Below are 23,017 nucleotides of genomic sequence, written 5' to 3'. Positions count from 1 at the left end.
TGAATTATTATGTAGTTTTAGTTTGCATTATTCTCCTGAATTAGAAGAAGCTGATAACTATTACATTAGTTAAACTGATTTGCATTACATTAAACTGTTAATTTATTGTGAATGAATGATACTGTTTTATGATGCATTATACTGCTGAGTTATAAGAAATACTGTTTGCAGAAAGTCATCGCCTTATTTGTCTGATTAGAAGAGAACAGAACATACTGGAGTTTTCTGCCCCATCTCAGCAGGAGCAGATAACCGGGGAGCCAAGGTCGTAGCTTAGGCGCTGTGTGAGGGAAAGCATGTGAATGTTTAGGCTTTTTATGATAAGGTGGAGACACCAGAGGCTATAAAAGTTTGAGCAATGCGCCACCATTTTGAGATTTTGAGGCTGTCTGCATCAGTGTCCATCTCCCACGCGTGTGTTCATTAAAATCATCGTTTGACTCAACCCGGCCGGACCAGTGTTGTTATTGTGGTTTTTTCTCTTGTCTCCATCCCCAATATTTTGAACCTTAACACCAGGTCGGCTGGAAAATGTAGCCAGGTCGGCTGGATAGTGTAGCCAGGTCGGCTGGAAAATGTAGCCAGGTCGGCTGGATAGTGTAGCCAGGTCGGCTGGAAAGTGTAGCCAGGTCGGCTGGAAAGTGTAGCCAGGTCGGCTGGATAGTGTAGCCAGGTCGGCTGGAAAGTGTAGCCAGGTCGGCTGGAAAGTGTAACCAGGTCGGCTGGAAAGTGTAGCCAGGTCGGCTGGCAAGTGCAGCCAGGTCGGCTGGCAAGTGTAGCCAGGTCGGCTGGAAAATGTAGCCAGGTCGGCTGGATAGTGTAGCCAGGTCGGCTGGCAAATGTAGCCAGGTCGGCTGGATAATGTAGCCAGGTCGGCTGGAAAATGTAGCCAGGTCGGCTGGAAAGTGTAGCCAGGTCGGCTGGAAAAATGTAGCCAGGTCGGCTGGAAAATGTAGCCAGGTCGGCTGGAAAGTGTAGCCAGGTCGGCTGGAAAATGTAGCCAGGTCGGCTGGAAAGTGTAGCCAGGTCGGCTGGAAAATGTAGCCAGGTCGGCTGGAAAGTGTAGCCAGGTCGGCTGGAATATGTAGCCAGGTCGGCTGGAAAATGTAGCCAGGTCGGCTGGAAAATAAAGCCAGGTCGGCTGGAAAGTGTAGCCAGGTCGGCTGGAAAATGTAGCCAGGTCGGCTGGATAGTGTAGCCAGGTCGGCTGGAAAATGTAGCCAGGTCGGCTGGAAAGTGTAGCCAGGTCGGCTGGAAAAATGTAGCCAGGTCGGCTGGCAAATGTAGCCAGGTCGGCTGGAAAATGTAGCCAGGTCGGCTGGATAGTGTAGCCAGGTCGGCTGGAAAATGTAGCCAGGTCGGCTGGCAAGTGTAGCCAGGTCGGCTGGATAGTGTAGCCAGGTCGGCTGGCAAATGTAGCCAGGTCGGCTGGAAAATAAAGCCAGGTCGGCTGGAAAGTGTAGCCAGGTCGGCTGGAAAATGTAGCCAGGTCGGCTGGATAGTGTAGCCAGGTCGGCTGGAAAATGTAGCCAGGTCGGCTGGAAAGTGTAGCCAGGTCGGCTGGAAAAATGTAGCCAGGTCGGCTGGCAAATGTAGCCAGGTCGGCTGGAAAATGTAGCCAGGTCGGCTGGATAATGTAGCCAGGTCGGCTGGAAAATGTAGCCAGGTCGGCTGGCAAGTGTAGCCAGGTCGGCTGGATAGTGTAGCCAGTGTTGGATTGTAGTGTTAGTTTATGCCATGTTAATGAATTAAAGATTGTGAATTATTATGTAGTTTTAGTTTGCATTATTCTCCTGAATTAGAAGAAGCTGATAACTATTACATTAGTTAAACTGATTTGCATTACATTAAACTGTTAATTTATTGTGAATGAATGATACTGTTTTATGATGCATTATACTGCTGAGTTATAAGAAATACTGTTTGCAGAAAGTCATCGCCTTATTTGTCTGATTAGAAGAGAACAGAACATACTGGAGTTTTCTGCCCCATCTCAGCAGGAGCAGATAACCGGGGAGCCAAGGTCGTAGCTTAGGCGCTGTGTGAGGGAAAGCATGTGAATGTTTAGGCTTTTTATGATAAGGTGGAGACACCAGAGGCTATAAAAGTTTGAGCAATGCTCCACCATTTTGAGATTTTGAGGCTGTCTGCATCAGTGTCCATCTCCCACGCGTGTGTTCATTAAAATCATCGTTTGACTCAACCCGGCCGGACCAGTGTTGTTATTGTGGTTTTTTCTCTTGTCTCCATCCTCAATATTTTGAACCTTAACACCAGGTCGGCTGGAAAATGTAGCCAGGTCGGCTGGATAGTGTAGCCAGGTCGGCTGGAAAATGTAGCCAGGTCGGCTGGAAAGTGTAGCCAGGTCGGCTGGATAGTGTAGCCAGGTCGGCTGGAAAATGTAGCCAGGTCGGCTGGATAGTGTAGCCAGGTCGGCTGGCAAATGTAGCCAGGTCGGCTGGAAAGTGTAGCCAGGTCGGCTGGATAGTGTAGCCAGGTCGGCTGGCAAGTGTAGCCAGGTCGGCTGGATAGTGTAGGTCAGGTCGGCTGAAAAGTGTAGCCAGGTCGGCTGGATAGTGTAGCCAGGTCGGCTGGAAAGTGTAGCCAGGTCGGCTGGAAAGTGTAGCCAGGTCGGCTGAAAAGTGTAGCCAGGTCGGCTGGAAAGTGTAGCCAGGTCGGCTGGCAAGTGTAGCCAGGTCGGCTGGAAAGTGTAGCCAGGTCGGCTGAAAAATGTAGCCAGGTCGGCTGGATAGTGTAGCCAGGTCGGCTGGCAAGTGTAGCCAGGTCGGCTGGATAGTGTAGGTCAGGTCGGCTGAAAAGTGTAGCCAGGTCGGCTGGATAGTGTAGCCAGGTCGGCTGGAAAGTGTAGCCAGGTCGGCTGAAAAGTGTAGCCAGGTCGGCTGGAAAGTGTAGCCAGGTCGGCTGGCAAGTGTAGCCAGGTCGGCTGGCAAATGTAGTCAGGTCGGCCGGATAGTGTAGCCAGGTCGGCCGGAAAATGTAGCCAGGTCGGCTGGAAAGTGTAGCCAGGTCGGCTGGCAAGTGTAGCCAGGTCGGCTGGAAAGTGTAGCCAGGTCGGCTGGAAAATGTAGCCAGGTCGGCCGGATAGTGTAGCCAGGTCGGCTGGCAAATGTAGCCAGGTCGGCCGGATAGTGTAGCCAGGTCGGCTGGAAAATGTAGCCAGGTCGGCCGGAAAGTGTAGCCAGGTCGGCCGGAAAGTGTAGCCAGGTCGGCTGAAAAATGTAGCCAGGTCGGCTGGCAAGTGTAGCCAGGTCGGCTGGATAGTGTAGCCAGGTCGGCTGGAAAATGTAGCCAGGTCGGCTGGATAGTGTAGCCAGGTCGGCTGGAAAGTGTAGCCAGGTCGGCTGGAAAGTGTAGCCAGGTCGGCTGGATAGTGTAGCCAGGTCGGCTGGCAAGTGTAGCCAGGTCGGCTGGATAGTGTAGGTCAGGTCGGCTGAAAAGTGTAGCCAGGTCGGCTGGATAGTGTAGCCAGGTCGGCTGGAAAGTGTAGCCAGGTCGGCTGAAAAGTGTAGCCAGGTCGGCTGGAAAGTGTAGCCAGGTCGGCTGAAAAGTGTAGCCAGGTCGGCTGAAAAGTGTAGCCAGGTCGGCTGGCAAGTGTAGCCAGGTCGGCTGGCAAGTGTAGCCAGGTCGGCTGGCAAGTGTAGCCAGGTCGGCTGGATAGTGTAGCCAGGTCGGCTGGCAAGTGTAGCCAGGTCGGCTGAAAAGTGTAGCCAGGTCGGCTGGAAAGTGTAGCCAGGTCGGCTGGCAAATGTAGCCAGGTCGGCCGGATAGTGTAGCCAGGTCGGCTGGCAAGTGTAGCCAGGTCGGCTGGCAAATGTAGCCAGGTCGGCCGGATAGTGTAGCCAGGTCGGCCGGATAGTGTAGCCAGGTCGGCCGGAAAGTGTAGCCAGGTCGGCCGGAAAGTGTAGCCAGGTCGGCTGAAAATTGTAGCCAGGTCGGCTGGCAAGTGTAGCCAGGTCGGCTGGAAAGTGTAGCCAGGTCGGCTGGCAAGTGTAGCCAGGTCGGCTGGCAAGTGTAGCCAGGTCGGCTGGCAAGTGTAGCCAGGTCGGCTGGCAAGTGTAGCCAGGTCGGCTGGAAAGTGTAGCCAGGTCGGCTGAAAAATGTAGCCAGGTCGGCTGGCAAGTGTAGCCAGGTCGGCTGGCAAGTGTAGCCAGGTCGGCTGGAAAGTGTAGCCAGGTCGGCTGGAAAATGTAGCCAGGTCGGCCGGAAAGTGTAGCCAGGTCGGCCGGAAAGTGTAGCCAGGTCGGCCGAAAAATGTAGCCAGGTCGGCCGAAAAATGTAGCCAGGTCGGCCGGAAAATGTAGCCAGGTCGGCCGGATAGTGTAGCCAGGTCGGCCGGAAAGTGTAGCCAGGTCGGCCGGAAAGTGTAGCCAGGTCGGCCGAAAAGTGTAGCCAGGTCGGCCGGAAAGTGTAGCCAGGTCGGCTGGATAGTGTAGCCAGGTCGGCTGGATAGTGTAGCCAGGTCGGCTCTCAAATGTAGCCAGGTCGGCTGGATAGTGTAGCCAGGTCGGCTGGAAAGTGTATCCAGGTCGGCTGGAAAGTGTAGCCAGGTCGGCTGAACAATGTAGCTAGGTCGGCTGGCAAATGTAGCCAGGTCGGCTGGCAAGTGTAGCCAGGTCGGCTGGAAAGTGTAGCCAGGTCGGCTGGAAAGTGTAGCCAGGTCGGCTGGCAAGTGTAGCCAAGTCGGCTGGATAGTGTAGCCAGGTCGGCTGGAAAGTGTAGCCAGGTCGGCTGAAAAGTGTAGCCAGGTCGGCTGGCAAGTGTAGCCAGGTCGGCTGGTAAGTGTAGCCAGGTCGGCTGGATAGTGTAGCCAGGTCGGCTGGAAAGTGTAGCCAGGTCGGCTGAAAAATGTAGCCAGGTCGGCTGGCAAGTGTAGCCAGGTCGGCTGAAAAGTGTAGCCAGGTCGGCTGGATAGTGTAGCCAGGTCGGCACAATACGCAAGATGCTTAGTGATCCAGACATACCAGTTGCTACAAAGCACAGTAGGCCTGATACTCATGTCACATAACATGCACATATACGGACTGACGGACGAATGGAAAGGCTATAAAGTGTTTCGAGCTACAGACTCGTAGACTGCGCACCGTAACCAGTGAAATGTATATGTCGCTCCCGATGTTATTGTGAATGTGAATGTTGGCAACAGCAAATAAAATCAAGGTGACACACACACAGTGTGGTTTGTGTGGTTTCTTTTATTAGTGTGGTCCGATGTTTATGTTTACAAGTCGTGTAGGTACACTGCATGTTACACAAAGGACATTCTTAGTAGGTTTATCATTGCTTTCATAAGCACCGTAGCCGGTGTTGTCGTTGTTGTATGTTACACACAGCACAGCTCAATTGTGGACACGCTTCACTCACCACAGCAGGCAAGTAGCTTGCTGCGATTCCGTCTCACGGAAAACATCACCTAAACGAGGCACCACACTAAAGCGGTCACCCACCAACTCCCGTAGGTCTTTGTCGATCGCTGCGCTTACGAATTTCCAGCGGTTGTCTTCAAACCGGCAGTCGGTGTGTCGATCTGCCTCTCCTGGTATCCAGCTGAGCGTGAAGTATTCTTTGTAAGCTTTCCACAACTGCTCAGTGAAGCGCTCTACATCCATCGTGTCGTCTTCCATCAAAAGGGTCAACGTCCACCCTAAGTCAGCGCTGCGATCCACTTGCACGTACCACGGCCAGCACACGTAATCCCTGTTCGTGTAATATCTCGACCAAAACTGACACAGCTGAAACCCGTCCGTGCTCAGCGCACCCAGGTCTTCCACCTCCAAAAGCTTTATATACGGCAGTAACGTGTACAGTTTAGGCTTCTCGTCCGCGGTCATCTTGGTCGTCATTGAGTTCGAGAGCACGTGCCTTTTCATAATTTTTGTCTAGCCTGGGGCTGTAGAGTCTAGAGAGTTTGTCGATCTTAGAGTCGGGGAACGCCACCCTGGGATGGCGTACGGTGAGTCGATGAGTACCTGGCATTGTAACGACGGTATGCATGTAGTGCGATGTGTGTGACAGTGTCTATACCCCACAGGAAACATAAACAACACATTTGAATCCGGTGGCGACACGGGAGAACGTACGCACCATCGGAATGCTACCCTTTGTGATTGTCGTTGTGTGCTGTCAACTGATCAACGCCACGGACGATCCCACTGTTGTCACGGCAGAGAGCGGACAAGGGGTTGTGATTCTACCGTGTCGATGTTCATACACGAGGACCATCATTGTGGGCGTAGAGTGGACGAGAACTGATCTGATGCATGCTGAATATGTGCTTCTGTATCGTGACGACTGTTTTGTACCAGACGGCCAACACCCATCCTTCAAGGAGCGAGTGGATTTACAAGACAGAGGAATGAACGAGGGAGACCTGTCTTTGATTCTTCAGAATGTGACATTTGGTGATGCGGGAACGTACAGCTGTTCTGTTCTGACCACACGAAGATCTCGTACAAAGCGAGCCGTGGAAACTATTGGCATTTTCAAGCTGATAGTTGTCCCTAGAGATCACACAGGCGGCAAGCAGACCAGATATGTTAGACTAATAATTGGATTGAGCTTGGGTGTGATCGTTGTTCTCGTCACAGTTGCTATTGGACGTGTAATGCACCAAAGAAACAAGACTCTGTGTCCGCCACGAGAGGTTACGGTGGAATGACGGATAGCGTTTGAAATGTGTCAAGGTTTCAACAGAACACACCGTGTTAATTGAACCCGTTATGGTATTGTTGTGTATAGGTGTTTTGAACGTGAAATAACAATAAATGAAGGATGAATACACACACACACACACACACACACACACACACACACACACACACACACACACACACAGAGTGTCGTTTATTTTATTACTTGCATTGTACACAGTTGATGTTCACGATCCATGTAATGGCAGTACGTGCTGCCATTGTAGAGCAAAGGCTTGTACAGTTTGAACGTTCTATCCCATGTCATCTCGCTCATCATCGAGCGCAAGGGTACATGCGTTCTCAGGCGTTCTCACGAAAAAGCACGTATTATCAAAGTACCCCTTCCAGCTACTCCTAGTTTATGCGCGGCTTACTGCGTCTCTCACGGCGAGCATGAAACATGGCAACAGTTATCTCCTTCATAGTTGTTTTGTCACTCACACTAAGCAGACACGTCGCTCTGTGTCAGCATAAGAATGACAAAGGTGGGTGTAAAAATGGCCTTGTTATCGCACAACAACACACCAAACAATGAATGCATTGCTGTCCATAGGAGTCTTTACGAGAATGCGAATGTCACCCGCAGGTTCTCCACCCCGTCCGCACGTCAGATTGATTCTCGTGGGCAAGACCGGGTCTGGCAAGAGCGCGTCTGGTAACACTATACTCGGCGATAGCAACGCTTTCGAGGAGGACATGTCACCCGAGTCCGTCACCGTTGGCTGTGCGAAGAAGGAGGTGGACAGAGACGGCGCCAAAGTCGCTGTGATCGACACTCCGGGGTTGTTTGACACAACCAAAACCCAATACGATGTGAAAAGCAAGATCGAGGAGTGTGTCGAACAGTCGGTACCCGGACCGCACGGATTCCTTTTGGTAATCAGTCTAAAGTCTAGGTTCACACAAGAGGAGCGGAGCAGCATAAAGTGGATTCGAGACAACTTCGGAGAAGACGCTTTCACGTACACCTTGGTCTTGTTTACACACGGTGACTTGCTAAAGGGTAAATCGGTGAGAGACTACGTGAAGGAAAGCAAAGAGCTACAAAGAGTGATAAACCAGTGTGGCGGAAGGTACCACACGCTGAGCAACACTCAGAGAGTAAACCAAACCCAAGTGGATACTCTGTTGAGTAAAATAGAGGACATGGTAGAATTCAACGGAGGTGAGCACTACAGCAACGATATGTACAAGGCAGCGCAGAAGAAACTCGAAAGAGACAGGGAGCGGAAGAGGAAAGAGCAAGACCAAATGCGAAAAGAGCACGAAGAGATTATTAAGACAAGGGAATGGTGTAGATTCTTCGGTCTTACGTCTCTGGGACTATTTGGAGCAGGAGCATGCTTGTCCTCTTACGTGCCTCCTGACATCTGACCCACGTTAAACTCATGGACTGAACATACACACACACAATGGACAACTGTACCCTCAAACACACAATGATAACATGGAGTGAACCACCACTCACAACCACTAGCACTTTATATAGCCTCTGTAGAAACTATCTACACCCTCACTTATCTTAACTGCACTACTGTATAGCTCTGTGTAAATAATCATTCTGTACATTCAATAATCTTTAATCCTACAACTGTTTACAACTTGCATAGTTCCCATTTCTGTATAGCTGTATATCTCAGATTTCTGTAAAGTTATTTATTTCATATTCTGTATAGTTTTTCATATTTATATCCTGTTCATAGCTTGTACTCACTACAGCCTGTACATACTTAGTTATAGAATATTCACAACATACTTCATACCGTGTACATTATAACATACCATAATAGACCCATTTCTGTAATATACTTACATATCTATACTATTGCTAATATATATTGTAATATACCTATATCACTAAAGCACTTCTGGATGGATGCAAACTGCATTTCGTTGCCCTGTACCTGTGCATGTGCAATGACAATAAAGTTGAATTCTATTCTATTCTATTCTATTCTATTCTAATGGGGATCGGTGGGGTGATTGGGTATTCTCAGTTTAATTGTTCTGTGGCCATGTTCAGTTAGGTGGGCCAGCTACATTAGATAGTTTGCCATCACACGCAAGATTGTTTTGACAGAACTGTTTATGAAGACAGTGTGCTGAGAGTCGGTGTTCTTCACCAAATGGATATACAAGATGTCGACCGATATTAGGAGTCTGTTTCTGTCCTTGTTGTGTGGATAATGTGGTATCTGTGCAGTACAATAAAGGTGGAAACATACTGTTATCGTGTGGTGTTTTACACTGTTTGTGTTGAAAACTCAATCGTACACTGAGCTGGGTTTGATTCCTTTATACACCAAATGTCAAATGAAAACCCCGTACACGATCACAGTGTACGTTTGTTTATTCACGAATACATCAGCATGTTGAGGTTACATATACAATTTTATATCACAAGTAAAATAGACTTATCGTGGTGGTGGCTTTTACAAAAATATACACACACTGCATGAAAAGAGCATGAAATATCCCCTTCGCTCCCCCCCCCCATCAGCAACGCCTTGTCACTATGTCCGGTACCTGCTCGGCTAAAAACTCATCTGGGTAGAGCTCAACGTTCTGAAGCTTGCGCTTTAGCAACTCGACAGCAGTCTGAGATATACCCTTTATGTGGAAAATCGGGGTTATGCGCACCCTCAGAGGGTACGGGTTCATCTTGAGCGTGCTCTCCCACTCGCTCTCTCGCCCGAGGTCGTCACCTCCTATCTGCACGTATTGAGACTGTCTAGATATAGACGACAGTGCTTTCTTCTGATACTCTGACAGCCCTTCCGTGTTACACCGTGACGTGCTACCACCAGCGCTAGCTCCTACACCAAAGCCAGAGACTTCGACTTTAGTTTGTAGGGTTACTGAAGTTTGGCTAGCTGGTATATAATGATGTGCTACGTGACCGCTAGCGACACAGCTATGTTAGCATAATATAAACAAGCTAACTTTTTTTCCACTCGATAAAAGTTAACGTGAGTGTTCTCGGTGGTCAGGAACAAATGTAATCGCATGGCAGGATGCTGTAAAAGGACCAAACTTCAGCCAGGAGAACAACTGAGATAATCCATCCACAATACGAGGTTAGTCATTCATATACTGCTGCATGGGCTGGGCTGTAGCTACATCCTAAGGTTTTAAAAACTGAGCTTAAATAAATGATTAGTGGTAATAAAAGCCAAGGGAGGTCAACAGTGATCACTGACTGTTTTAGGAGCTTTTTGAGATCAAATAGAAGAAAATACAAAACATTAAACATGTTAACAACACAAAGCTATATTAAACGCAGACTACTTTAGACCCGGAAGTAGGATTCGTCGTGTCATCACTGAACAACCGGATAGGAGTGAGCTAGTTCAGAGCTGCCCTCACCCTAAGAACCAGGAGCCAATGACTGGGCTGCTGCTGTCCTGACCTGAAGAGCTGGATGCAGGGACTAGCAAATCCGCCGCCTGCCTGGAAAGTGGAGCAGGGATCAACTGGGCCCTAGTCCCCCTCAACAGGGAAACAAATTTGCAGGTGAAAGCTGGACCACAGCTGCATTGAGAACAGGAACACAGTGAGGCAGAGGAGCAGGGTAAGCAAAAACAGGTTTTCCATCTTTTCCACCACGACAAACAGTTTTTAAGGTCTTTGTGGCTGACAAACTCTGGATTGACAGTCTTAACAGACTTTGACTCAACATGGATAAAAATCTTGAAATTTTCTGAAGTGAGATTATTGTTCTTTATTTGTTTGTGAGATTGGGATGAGCGTGAGAAAAACAGTCATTTTCACTCAATACTGCTGTTTGCTCAGCAGAGACGGAGGAACGACAGCGTGAGCACCGCTTCGACTGGGAAGAGGAAGCTGGCAAGCCAGGCAACTTGGCCTACAGAGCACAGTACGGTGGTGCCGAGGCTGGCGAGTGTGGGCATGGAGCAACCTCCCAACTCCCACTTGAATCGGCCGAAGATTGGATGCTGGTGGAGCAGCAGGTGGAGCAGAAATATGCTCTTGTAGTTGAGGTGAGCCATAGCTTCACCCTGAGCTTGTCTTCCAGCTGGGCAAAATCTGCCTGCTGTCACTGGTGCAGTTCGATGTCTGCTGGGTCCATTATGTGGTCGGATTGTACTGTCACGGTTTGTGAGGCAAACCATGTGGAAATGCGAGAGCGTGGACCCAAGTGCAGACAAAACTGAGATGTAGCCGGAGGTTAAACTGAAAGTGGGTGTTTATTTAGAGGCTGAACAAAAACACTACAAAGCAACAACGAAGGGGGAACTGAAAACACTAACAAAACCTAGACTGGGAAAAGCTAAACTAAAGAACATGAGGAACACAGAAAACATTAACAAAGCAGGAAACTAGGAATGAGGAACCTGAGACATGGAAACATCAGCAGCGGAAGCGCAGAGGATGATGAAGGAGTGAAGACGAGCTGTTGAAGACAAGGAGAGGTATGCAAATGAAACACCCGGAGTGATAAACAGGCAATCCGACAAGGCACAAAGGAAAGAACACATTATATGATGAGATGATGAGATGATGAGACAGCCTTTATTTGTCAGTTGCAGTTGTCCACAACCGAGATGACAGAACTTGCCGACCGTACATACAATACACAAACATCACATTGGGGCGACGGGTCAGGCTAGGTAGCAAGGGAAAAAAAAACATTGAAATGTGTAACACAAAAGGATAATACAGGAATGCACCGATATCAACACACCATAACACAATAAAACACAGACAAGCAACATGGGAGAATATTCCAGTGTGTACAGCTGGATCTGAGACCACTGCAATCTTCGATCGCACCTCCAGCTGATCCGCTGGAAGGTAAGTATCGGAGGAGGTGTTGGATTCGGGGGAGAGAGGGTGATAGTGAGGGCTTATCAGTATCAGTGTACATGTTCCATGCATGTGTGTGTGTGTATCCTTTGTTCAGCTGAGAGAAAGTGTCACCATGCCCGGTTAAGTGAAGTTCAGTTGTCTCCAGTGGACCCAGGTGGCCCTAAAGAAGGGACAAAGAGCTCTGACAACAATCCTGTTATCATGGAAGAACTTTGGTTGTTCCAGTCAGCTTCGACCTCGGCAGGCCTTCTGCTGCTGCAGATAGTGGGATAGCTGCATGAGTGAAGATGGTGAATGTTTGGGTTTAGTGCGAACAACTGCATCCAATTTTTACAGTTGGTCTAATGTCCATCACTGGTCACCAATTCTCTCAATTCCTGTTCTTCTTCTCCAAGATCTTATCCATATTGCAGAGCCATGAGCTTCTCCAAGATCTTATCCAGCTCGGTCACTCAGGCACAGCTGGCTGCCGGCGGAGCTCACGGGCGCGTCACTGCAACCCCCCCTGGCTTCTGCTCCGCGGCTGCTGAGTGAGCCCTCATCTGGGACTCTCCTCAGCTCTTTCTGGGACAGTGGCGCGGCTGCCCCTCTGTTGGTCTTCCTTGGTCTCTTGTGCTCTGAGGGCCTCTGGATGTCTGGAGCCTGGATCTCCTCTTCACCTGCTTCATGCCCTGGAGGACGGGGCAGTGGCCCCCCCACACCCTCTAACAGATCATTACATGAAGGAACCTTTTAAAAACAAGCGCGTCCATGCTCACAGGTGTACACACGGGTGATCACACCCACAAACTACACCCTTTTTGGCTCCTACCTCAAAGCACACTGTGTGCTGTTGATCTTATGTGCTGCACAATAATGTTTAATATTTAGTATTTACTGTCATATTCCCATAGATCATCGTGATGTTGTTTATTATATTGCTCTTTTTCTTTGCTTGTTTTCTCTTTTTTCTTTCTCAACAGGTGATCCAGGTGATTGATAGATGTATTTTTTGTCTGTTTGTTTTTGTTTTTTGACCTTTATCACCGTTCCTCTTCTCTGCTGTTTTTCTTTCCCTCTTTCTTTCTCCCTTTTCTCTTCCCCAGTCAAGTCTGTCCCGTGTGTAGCAAGTGAAAATAAAATAAAATAAACAATAAAAGCAAAGGTGAATCAAATAGACCATTACGGCAAAGCTGGGATGGTCCATTTGGTAAAGTAAGTCCGTTGGGCATCTTTCTTCGCCTTTAGACAATAATTCTGATGCAAAAGAGCCAAACGGGACAGGCAGAAAAAACCAAACAAGTGTTACGACCCAGTGATGTGTGTGTTGTGTTATGCCTCCCACGGGGGGGATGGCTGTGGGTATCTTTCCCCTTTTTCTCTCCTAGGAGGTGGAAACCTGGGCGTGGCTGCTGGGTATCCCGGTGGAGTCTCTGCCTGTCCTGTGTGGATCCTGTGTGGATAATTGATGGACCACCTCCGGTACTTAAGGACTTAACGACAGCCACCTGGAAGCCCTCCCCGAGCCTCCACCACTCGACCAAGAACCTGTGTGATGATCTATGTTAGTGCAGTGTAGAGTTTTGAGTGTATATCTGGTTGGGATGTCTACTTGGTTGTAAATAGTGTAAATAGTATATCTGGGTGGGATGGCTATTATGTTGTAAATAATTGTAAATAGATTGTCAAATAGTGATCACGGGTTGGTTCACCTGATATATCACTGTCACTGCCGCAGCCTAGTAGGCGTGAGAAGCCGTTTTCTTTTGTTGAACAAGTTTTCTCCTGTTTTCCGTTAGATAGTTAGGTAAGTGACTTGTCTTTTGTTTTGGCTTCTTTTTATTTTGGTGTAGGGAAGAGTAGGGATTGTTTTATAGGGAGTTTTGTTTATTGTTTTGGCATTGCTCACTGCCGAAGAAAATAAATGGCTGCTTAAATACTTGAAAAAGGTGTCGTTGTTGGGGTTTGTGCGTGGGTGGGAAGTGAGTGGGGCAAACTATTTGTTATGTTTATTTACTTGCCGGGACCAGAACGTAACACAAGAGATCTTATCCATATTGCATAGAAAACACAGTCTGAGTACTCACAGCCCTGCCCATCGTCTATCATGTCGGCCAGCTTTATAGCATTTGAACAGCTGTAGCCGCTTATTGTTCCTCGATAAGCCAGGCCCGAGCCAGCTCCAATAAGCCAGAACTCTGTTATTGTGGTTCTGATTTGGTAGAGTTCATTCAATGTCCTCCATTGAGAGTGTCACCAGACACACGGCGTAACGGACCATCGAGTATCCGGCAGCAAACGTCTCTGCAGGACAATCTGGCTCTCGCAAGCCTAGGAAGGTGTCAATTTCATTACGGAACCAGTTGATCAAATCCATAATTCTTTAGGATTTAGGGAACAAGACTGAGAAACTCTTTGAGGGTTAGAGTTAGACGAGACTAGACAAAGTCATAGAAGCAGCAGCAGGGAAGATAAGGGGGGAAGAGGGTGAAATATGCGTCCGCCTCCTCCAAGAGCCACAGAAGACAAAATTATACAAAAAAAATATACACACAAGGTAACAAGGGACATTCACAACAGGAGTGAGACACAGCCGAACCTAATAGACATGACGAGACAGCGACGAAGGTTTAATAATATTTTAACTGCTTTAAAGCAAGTCTAGTGATGTTTGTCCACACAAAGCAGTACTTTGGGCTGCATTCAGTTTATTGTTGGAAAATGAAGCTGAAAGGGTGCAGCAAAGAAAATGCAGGCACACTGGCAGGTCTCTCGGGCACTTTACACAAAGGACAGCATTGCAAGTGAAAAAGTACTGCCTCTGAATATGTTTTGGGTCTTCGATTAAAGAAATATCATGTGTGAATTTAACCCCTATATTAAACTTATACCTCAGCTGCAATGAGACTCTTCAAGGACAAATTTAATCTAAAGAGCTGCTTTTACATGAACAGACTGATACAAAATACATTGCTTAGTTCTAGTTTTTTTAATAAATCATTTGACTCAAGACTTTTGCACAGTATTGTACATATTTTTAAGTAATAAATATCGTACCATGTGCATGTGGACATCTCTGATGTCCATCAGAGAGTCTTCATCTAGTGTTTTGAGATTAAATTTTACATATTTTACATGTTTTGCTTGTTATCTGTTGAAATATGAAAATGCTTTGTCATTGCACCTGACTATCTCCCAGCAGGTCACATTAAACATTAAACTGGATGATGAGTTTTCTACGAATCGGGAGGAGAAAAAAAGCAACTCTATCCTCTGTGTCACACACGTTACACCCGTGCTCAGTGATTGGTGGAAACATACGTCACATCTGTCACGAGCTCCTCCGTGGAGTATAAACACAGGGACCCGCGAGTGTGCCGTTTCACACCAGGGGAGGAATCTTTGAGGAGTTGTTGCTTCAACAGTGTTTGAACGGAACTTCTTGACTTCATCCAACTTTATATTTCAGCTACAGATAACTTCAACGTGAAGCTTTATTTTTGCACTGTTTTTGTTAATAAAAAGCACAAGAAACGCCAGCCGAAATGGAGTCCCAAGTGCGTCAGAACTACCACCGCGACTGCGAGGCCGCCATCAACCGGATGGTGAACATGGAGCTGCTTGCGTCTTACACCTACACTTCTATGGTGAGAACACAGAAAGAGTCCATCATCAAAGCAGACTCTTTTCTGAGGAATGTTTACTATTTTGAAATGACGGCACTGTGTGCTGTTTAAATGTAAAATCATTTTATTATGAATATTAAGGTTAAATGGCGCAGCTAGAACAGGGATGTAATTGTAGCACACTAAGATGTATTGTGTTAATGCAGCTTTTTAACAAATGACAGATTATTTTTTAACAGTGTTAGATATTGACTTGTGCTCTTAGGTGAAAGTTTAAAGGTCACAATGTGAAACTGAATCATGAAATTTCAACAGATGTTTTGACAGTTATATATTTTTCTCAGTTAATTGTATGTTTAATGGACAACAGACCTGGAGAGCATTTGCTGCTCCACTCATACTTGCAGCAACCCTGCACAGTGCAAGATTCTGTGTTGGTGGGTGTCAAGTTTGAATTGTTGAACTAGCAGCAGAGTGGGGTCTTAGTCTCTATTTCAGCAGTTACCTCGGTCTAAACCAGCTGAACTATTGGTGATGAATCATGTCTGTCTCCATAACTGTTTGTCACGATGCTGTATTTGCAGAATAATTGGTGCTGTGTACTAATAACCTGTGTCTGATTTGTCAGACCTTCTACTTTGACCGTGATGATGTGGCCCTGCCAGGCTTCTCCCACTTCTTCAAGGAGAACAGCCATGAGGAGAGGGAGCACGCTGACAAGCTGCTGTCCTTCCAGAACAAGAGAGGAGGTCGCGTCTTACTCCAGGACATCAAGGTGTGTACAAACTGAACCAGTCCTGCTGTGACATACCTGACTGTGTCTCTAACACAGAAACTGGGATTAATGAGCAGTGTTATGACACTTGTTCTCTTGTTGTTAGCGTTAGTGTGTGATGTGTATACAGAGCTTAAAACAAGTGTTCAGTCTCTAACAGAATTGTTTGTTGTGCAGAAACCAGAGCGTGATGAGTGGGGCAGCGGGCTGGAGGCCATGCAGTGTGCTCTGCAGCTGGAGAAGAATGTCAACCAGGCTCTGCTGGACCTGCACAAGCTGGCTTCTCAGCATAATGACCCTCATGTAAGTGGGAGTTGGAGGGAAGAGTTTGGGGTTAAAGACTGAACTAGTTGATGCTGTGTATGTTTGACAAATCATCAAATGTTAACTGTAGTTTGTTTTCCCAGCTGTGTGACTTCCTGGAGAGCCACTACCTGGATGAGCAGGTGAAGTCCATCAAGAAGCTGGGTGACCACATCACTAACCTCACCCGCATGGATGCCCACAACAACAAGATGGCAGAGTACCTGTTTGACAAGCACACTCTGGGTGACAAGAGCTAAATGCTGAGACGTAGAAGTGAGCCTGGAGTCAGCATGTTAACAACACAGGCTTTGAAGTAAACTCACTTCTGCTCCAGCTGATTCTTTCCTGATTTCCTCACTTTAAAGCTGGCATCAGCTTCTAAGCTGTCTGACATTTGGAAATGTTTCTGATCTGTTCATCTGAATAAACCTTTTGAGCTGGATCTTTGGTCTGTCTGCATCAGTGACCCATTTTACTGATTAGTTCAAGCAGTTGGTCTAAAGACTAAATAAATCACTGCTTCTTTACCTTGTCGACTTTGTCAGATTATGGCGTTGACAAAGGTCGTCTCAGGTGTGTGAGTTAATATTTGTACACATTGGGACCAAATACAAACAAGACCATATCAGATGTAAATGTTACTGGATATCTTTTGGTTTTCTCCCCAGTGAAGTCTCAACTTGACCTACTTTATCTGGTACACCTATTCAGCAGCCTAAGGCAAACAATCTCGTGTGTGTGTGTGTGTATATATATCTTAACAGTGCGCTCTTTTCACTTGCATACAATTTGTGTTGTTCTTAAAGCACAATGACAAAGAATCTGATCCATGAAGCACCACACATCCCAAACAGCACAATTATATTGGTTCATGTAAACATCTTAATATAACAGCCAATAATTAACTTGAAAATATGGAATCACGTGGACATGTGATCCAATGTCTTGCTATAAATTTTTGGTGGGTTTATTTAATTTGGCACAAATCATTGCCTTGTTATTAACATTACTTTTGTAATGCACCATCGCCATCTACTGGAGACACTCCATACTGCAGAGTGAAATCATTTCCTTCTTTATAGCAAGTAAAATCTAAAATGAGCTAAAGGTGTTTTTTATTACACCCTGAAAAAAAACTTTATGTACCTTGTTGTGCCTTATTCAGTAATAACAAAACTAAACATTTTTTCAAATTATTTATTTTCAGGAACTAAATAAACTCAAAAAAAGATTTGTAGTCATTTTATTCACTTGTATTAATGTTATCTAGAAATAAAATCACATCACAAAGAAATCCTCTGTCACTCTTGAAAATCCAGGTATTTGCTCAGTTTTATACCCATGTTTTGGAAAGTATCCATGATTAAAATTCTGACTTTATGTTGTAAGGTAAAGAGCCTACGATAATACAGAGGAAACAGAGAACACCCAACAATCAAATGACCCCCTAAGAGCAAGCGCTTTGGCAATATTGGGAAGGAAAAACTCCCTTTTAACAGGAAGAAACCTCCATCAGAACCAGGCTATGGAGGAGTCGCCATTTGCCACGACTGGTTGGAGGTGACGGGAGGAAATCGGGACACGACACGCTATGGAAGAGAGCCAGATATTATACATAACTAATAATTAAATATCGAGAGATGTATAAACACATAGTGACTAAAAAGCTGACTGGAAGAAGAAACACTCAGTGCATCATGAGAGTACCCCAGCTGCCTAAACCTATTGCAACGTAACTGAGTATTCTGTCCCTCGGATTATTTCTGAGGTTGATGTTATAGGACAGGTCGTAGTCATTCTTGCTGTAAGTAATTGAATAGATGTGTCAACAAATATGTTCATTCCTGGCCTGCTCATGGCAAAAGCCTGCCCTCTAGTGGGTCAACAGCAGAAACTCCTAGTAAGGGGAGAGAAGGAGAGTTTAGCTCCGAGCACTTTGCAGGGGAGGTCCGGTGCTTTGTGTCTCTGACGATTCCTGCTTCTGTTGCTCTTGAGATGGCATAATCTTTCTACAAGAATGAAAGTATCTCTCTCTGGCTGCCAAAGCTGTTTCCTGTTAAAAGGGAGATTTCCCTTCAAGATAAGATAAGATAAGATAACCTTTATTAGTCCCACACGTGGGAAATTTGTTTTGTCACAGCAGGAAGTGGACAGTGCAAAAGTTATGACGCAAAAATTAGAATACAATAAGAATAAATACAGTACACAGCTGTACAGAATAGAATAAAATAATATACTATATACAGTAGAATAAAATAGAATAAAAATATACAATAAGATAAAAATAGAATACGAATACTATATACAACTGAGTAAAAATACAACGATGACAGAAAAGATTATTGCACTTAGTGTTATTGCACATGTGTGGATGTGTGTGCTTGATCAGTTAAAGTCTTTATTATGGAGTCTGACAGCAGTGGGGAGGAAAGACCTGCGAAATCTCTCCGTCCCACACCGTGGGTGCCGCAGTCTCCCACTGAAGGAGCTGCTCAGTGCTGTCACAGTCTGCTGCATGGGGTGGAAGACGTTGTCCAACAGGGATGACAGCTTAGCCGCCATTCTCCTGTCACTCACCACCTCCACTGGGTCCAGAGGGCATCCTAGAACAGAGCTGGCCCTTCGGATCACCCTGTTCAGTCTCTTCCTGTCCCCAGCAGAGATGCTGCCGCCCCAGCAGACCACACCATAAAAGATAGCAGAAGCCACCACAGAGTCATAGAAGGTCTTCAGGAGTGGGCCCTCCACTCCAAACGACCTGAGTCTCCGCAGCAGGTACAGCCTGCTCTGCCCTTTCCTGTAGAGGGCGTCTGAGTTATGAGTCCAGTCCAGTCTATTGTTCAGATGAACACCAAGGTACCTGTAGCTGTCCACAGCCTCAATGTCCATACCTTGGATGTTCAGTGGTTGCAGTGGAGAATGCTTGTGCCTGCGGAAGTCTACCACCAGCTCCTTGGTTTTACTGGCGTTGATCTGGAGGTAGTTCAGCTGGCACCAGTCCACAAAGTCTTGAGTCAGTCCTCTGTACTCCTTGTCGTCCCCATCAGTGATGAGGCCGACTATTGCAGAGTCATCAGAGAACTTCTGCAGGAAGCACTGGGTGGAATTGTGGGAGAAGTCTGCAGTGTAGATGGTGAAGAGGAACGGAGCCAGAACCGTTCCCTGTGGGGCCCCCGTACTGCAGACGACCCTGTCCGACACACAGCCCTGAGTCCTCACATACTGTGGTCGGTCGGTGAGGTAGTCCAGGATCCAGGTAGTGAGGTGATGGTCCACTCCAGAGTTCACCAGCTTGTCCTTCAGAACCGAGGGAAGAATAGTGTTGAAGGCACTGGAGAAATCAAAGAACATGATTCTCACAGTGCTTCCAGCGGTCTCCAGGTGAGCGAGGGAACGATGTAGGAGGTGAATGACGGCATCATCCGCTCCAATGCCAGGCTGGTAGGCAAACTGAAGTGGGTCCAGTGATGAGCTTGTTAGGCGCCGAAGCTGAGCCAGGACCAACCGCTCCAGGGTCTTCATCAGGTGGGATGTCAGAGCCACCGGCCTGTAGCTGTTGAGGTCCTTGGGGCGTGAAGTCTTTGGCACTGGTACAACACAGGAGGTTTTCCAGAGCTGTGGGACTCTTCCCAACCTCAGGCTCAGGTTGAAGAGGTGCTCCATCACCCCACACAGTTGGTCCGCGCAGGACCTGACGACCCTCGAGCTGATGCCATCTGGGCCCGCTGCCTTCTTGCCATTAATCCTCCTCAGTTCCCTCCTAACCTGGGTGGTTGAGAGAGACAGGCTGGAGCCTTGTGTTGAGTGTGTATTGGATGCTGTTGTTGGGGGTGGGGGGGAGTGAGCAGGGTGAATAGAGGAGGTGTGAAGTGTCTGAGGTGGAACAGCAGCAGTGGGGGTGGGTGAGTCTGCAGCCGATGTTGCAGACTGTCTCATGGTTGAATCAAATCTGTTGAAGAAATGATTCAGTTCATTTGCCCACCTCACATCCCTCCCAGGCAGAGAGTTCTGCTGTTTGTGGCCTGAGATGGTTCTGAGGCCTCTCCAGACTTCACCAACGTTGTTTTGCTGAAGCTGGTTCTCCATCTTCTGCCTGTAGCTGTCCTTCCCATTCCTTATCAGTCCCCTCAACTCTCTCTGCACCCTTTTCAACTCCTCTTTGTCTTTGGATTTGAAGGCCCTCCTCTTCTGCTTGAGGACAGCTTTAATTTCTGGGGTAATCCAAGGTTTGTTGTTGGAGAAACACCGTACAGTCCTGGTAGGTACGGTGTTATCCACACAGAAATTAATATAGTCAGTAATGCATGTAGTAAGGCTGTCGATGTCCTCTCCATGGTCGTCACAGATCACCTCCCACACAGTCGACTCAAAACAGTCCTTAAGAGCCTCCTCGCTCTCCTCTGACCATCTCTGCACTGTGCGGGTGGCTTCAATGTTGCTTGCTATGAGTGCTTGCTCTTACGCTATATGCAGTCACTCAGTGAGAGTCCTGGAAGAGACAGAAGTTGAGGGTTGTTACATTTTGAGCTTGTCCACTCTTTTACTCTTCAGTTAAGTTGCATTTGGATTTTAAATGTTCTGTTCAGATTTCCAGACTTTTAATATAGATGCATGATATAACTAAAGATTAGCATCCTCTCATTTCAAGCCAGCTGCCTTTCTCCTGGGACCTTTTTACATAATCCTACTCCCATTAAGAAGTGTTATTAGAAGACACAGGATGCATTTCCAATGCAATGCAGCTGATACCCAGTTATGGTTATCTATGAAGTCAGATGACACAAATAGGACATGTCTTATAGACATGAAGGCCTGGATGGCCTCTAATTTTCTGCTTTGAATTCAGACAAAACTAACCCTAAAATTCTTAAAAACATAGCATCTAACCAGATACTTACCATGGATGGCATTACCTTGGCCTGTAGTGACACTATGAAGATTTTTGATCAGCCAAAATGATGGACACCACAAAAGATGGACATCACACATCAACTAAAAAGCACATTTATTTAAAAAAAAGTAAAACAACAACAAAAATGTGTTGTCAGTTCAGTAGTAATGTGTAGTGTGTGTATCTGTGCTGTGCAAAGCAAACAACATTCAAATAAGCCCGAATGCCCTGAAAGACTGAGAGAGGCCAAATACAGCCTCAACACTGCTCTAACTAATACTCCCCTAATACAAGAAGCCCCCAAACCTGGACCTGGACATAGAGGCCTGAGGGCCATCTCACACATTTATTCAGAATAAAACAGGTTTGTGTGTTTGTGTTACTCCAGGACGTCAACATGACACGTTCAAGGACCCAGTAAACATCAGAGCAGACAGCTGTTCATAAACATGTCATAAAAACGTGCTTAAACTACTCAAAGCTGCCCCTGTGACCACTGCTGCAGAGCAGAATGAACAGTACTGATGGGGACTATGAAGGTTTGTAGTTTAATTCCTGCTCTTGCAGGATCAGTGAGTTTAAAGATAAACCTCACGAACACAACTTTAAATCCCCACGACATCACCAACAGTTCTGCAGGAGGACAGAAGCCCCTGATTTAATCTACCATAATGCTCTGTGATATGTTGTCATGGCAACATGAAGTCCAAAAAATACAAATACAAAAATGCAAAAGAAGAGGAGGACAACAAGACAGGCAGCTGGAGGAGCTTTTGAAGCAGGACAACTTTTCTGGATTTATCTTAACTGGAAATTCTGCTAAACAAGTCAAGCTGGAAACAAGGAGGCAGCTGGTTGGATTATATCTGAGGACAGGACGCATGAAGAGAAGCATGAGGAGAGAGGAAACAGCAGAGAGATGCTGTGGAGACGATCGTGGATCAAGTCGAAGAAGCAAGCACCAAAACTGTGAGTAGACATCACACACCAAGAGCTAAAATGACTGTGCTGATTAAGGAAACATTACATTTGGTTAGTTTGGGGTCTGGAGCTTCAGGTTTGTGGGTTCAGTTGGTCTCAAAATTGAAGAAAGACAAAAACATGTTTCTTTCAAAGGTTGTTGGAGGATTCTTACTGTAAGAACTGAAAGTTAATCCGTGGGTTTAACTGATAATTAAATAATTGTAATTGTAATTTTGTAGAAAAGGCTCTGCACCTGTGAAAATAAAAAATAGGTATCCAAGCCCCCGAGGTCACTGCAGATCAAAGTAGCTCAGACCTGGTTAACTATAATTATATTACAGGAGATGAAAAATATGGGAATGATTCAAAGAAACAAAGATCTGGTTAAAGATTTGAGCTTTCTGATTGAAAGAGATGAAAACTATTCCATGTGTGACACTGAGAAAAAACCGAAAGCTTAATAGATCTGTAGGTCCAACTGTTATTATACAAATGTGCAAATTTGTTTTAATGACATTAGGAAGAAAAAAATGAATACACGTAGACATTGAGGGCTAGCAGGAGGGACCATGCGCTTACCTGCTGCTCTCTGGCAGGTAGCTCCAAGCCCTCCTGGGTTTTAAATGCACCTTAGAACACACATGCATCAACACTACAATGAGCGGGTGGAGGGAGGTTTGGAGTCTTCTCTCACCCCCGTTCTCTGCGACCTGCTGGAGCGGGGGGGCTAGGAGGAGGAGTTGGCCGTCCGACTGCGGTCTGGAGTGTGGGGCCTTCCTGCTGTTGCGGAGTCGGGGCGGTCTGCCTCCCCCCACCGCAGGGAAAAGGGTAACACCACCTGGGTGCAGTTCCCCCCTCCAGGGGCAAGGGTACCTAGACCCGGTTTGTAGAGTACGCTTGGGGAGTGTGATCGTGTGTACAGCGTCTCTTTATGTCT

At 46.7% G+C, this 23,017-nt stretch overlaps 2 protein-coding genes across 2 annotated transcripts; both read left to right on the top strand.

Annotated features, from left to right (window-relative positions):
- Nucleotides 1-7,002: 7,002 nt before the first annotated feature.
- On the top strand, nucleotides 7,003-8,737 carry LOC146633011 (GTPase IMAP family member 7-like). The gene is made up of 3 exons (XM_085352894.1): nucleotides 7,003-7,034; nucleotides 7,322-8,062; nucleotides 8,665-8,737. The coding sequence occupies exons 1-3, from the start codon at nucleotides 7,003-7,005 to the stop codon at nucleotides 8,735-8,737; spliced, it is 846 nt and encodes a 281-aa protein (XP_085209020.1).
- A 6,163-nt stretch (nucleotides 8,738-14,900) lies between these two features.
- On the top strand, nucleotides 14,901-16,633 carry LOC146633010 (ferritin, middle subunit-like). Its single transcript, XM_085351941.1, has 4 exons — nucleotides 14,901-15,166; nucleotides 15,774-15,920; nucleotides 16,098-16,223; nucleotides 16,328-16,633. Exons 1-4 carry the CDS (start codon nucleotides 15,065-15,067, stop codon nucleotides 16,481-16,483), a joined length of 531 nt encoding a protein of 176 aa, XP_085208067.1. The 5' UTR covers nucleotides 14,901-15,064; the 3' UTR covers nucleotides 16,484-16,633.
- Nucleotides 16,634-23,017: the final 6,384 nt, after the last annotated feature.

Source organism: Diplotaxodon limnothrissa, linkage group LG4, assembly GCF_057381915.1.
Source record: "Diplotaxodon limnothrissa isolate DT_005_m linkage group LG4, D_limnothrissa_male_GT1.1, whole genome shotgun sequence".
NCBI classification, from domain to species: Eukaryota; Metazoa; Chordata; class Actinopteri; order Cichliformes; family Cichlidae; genus Diplotaxodon; species Diplotaxodon limnothrissa.
Note: the sequence above shows the minus strand (reverse complement) of the source record. Positions and strands in the feature narration are given on the sequence as shown.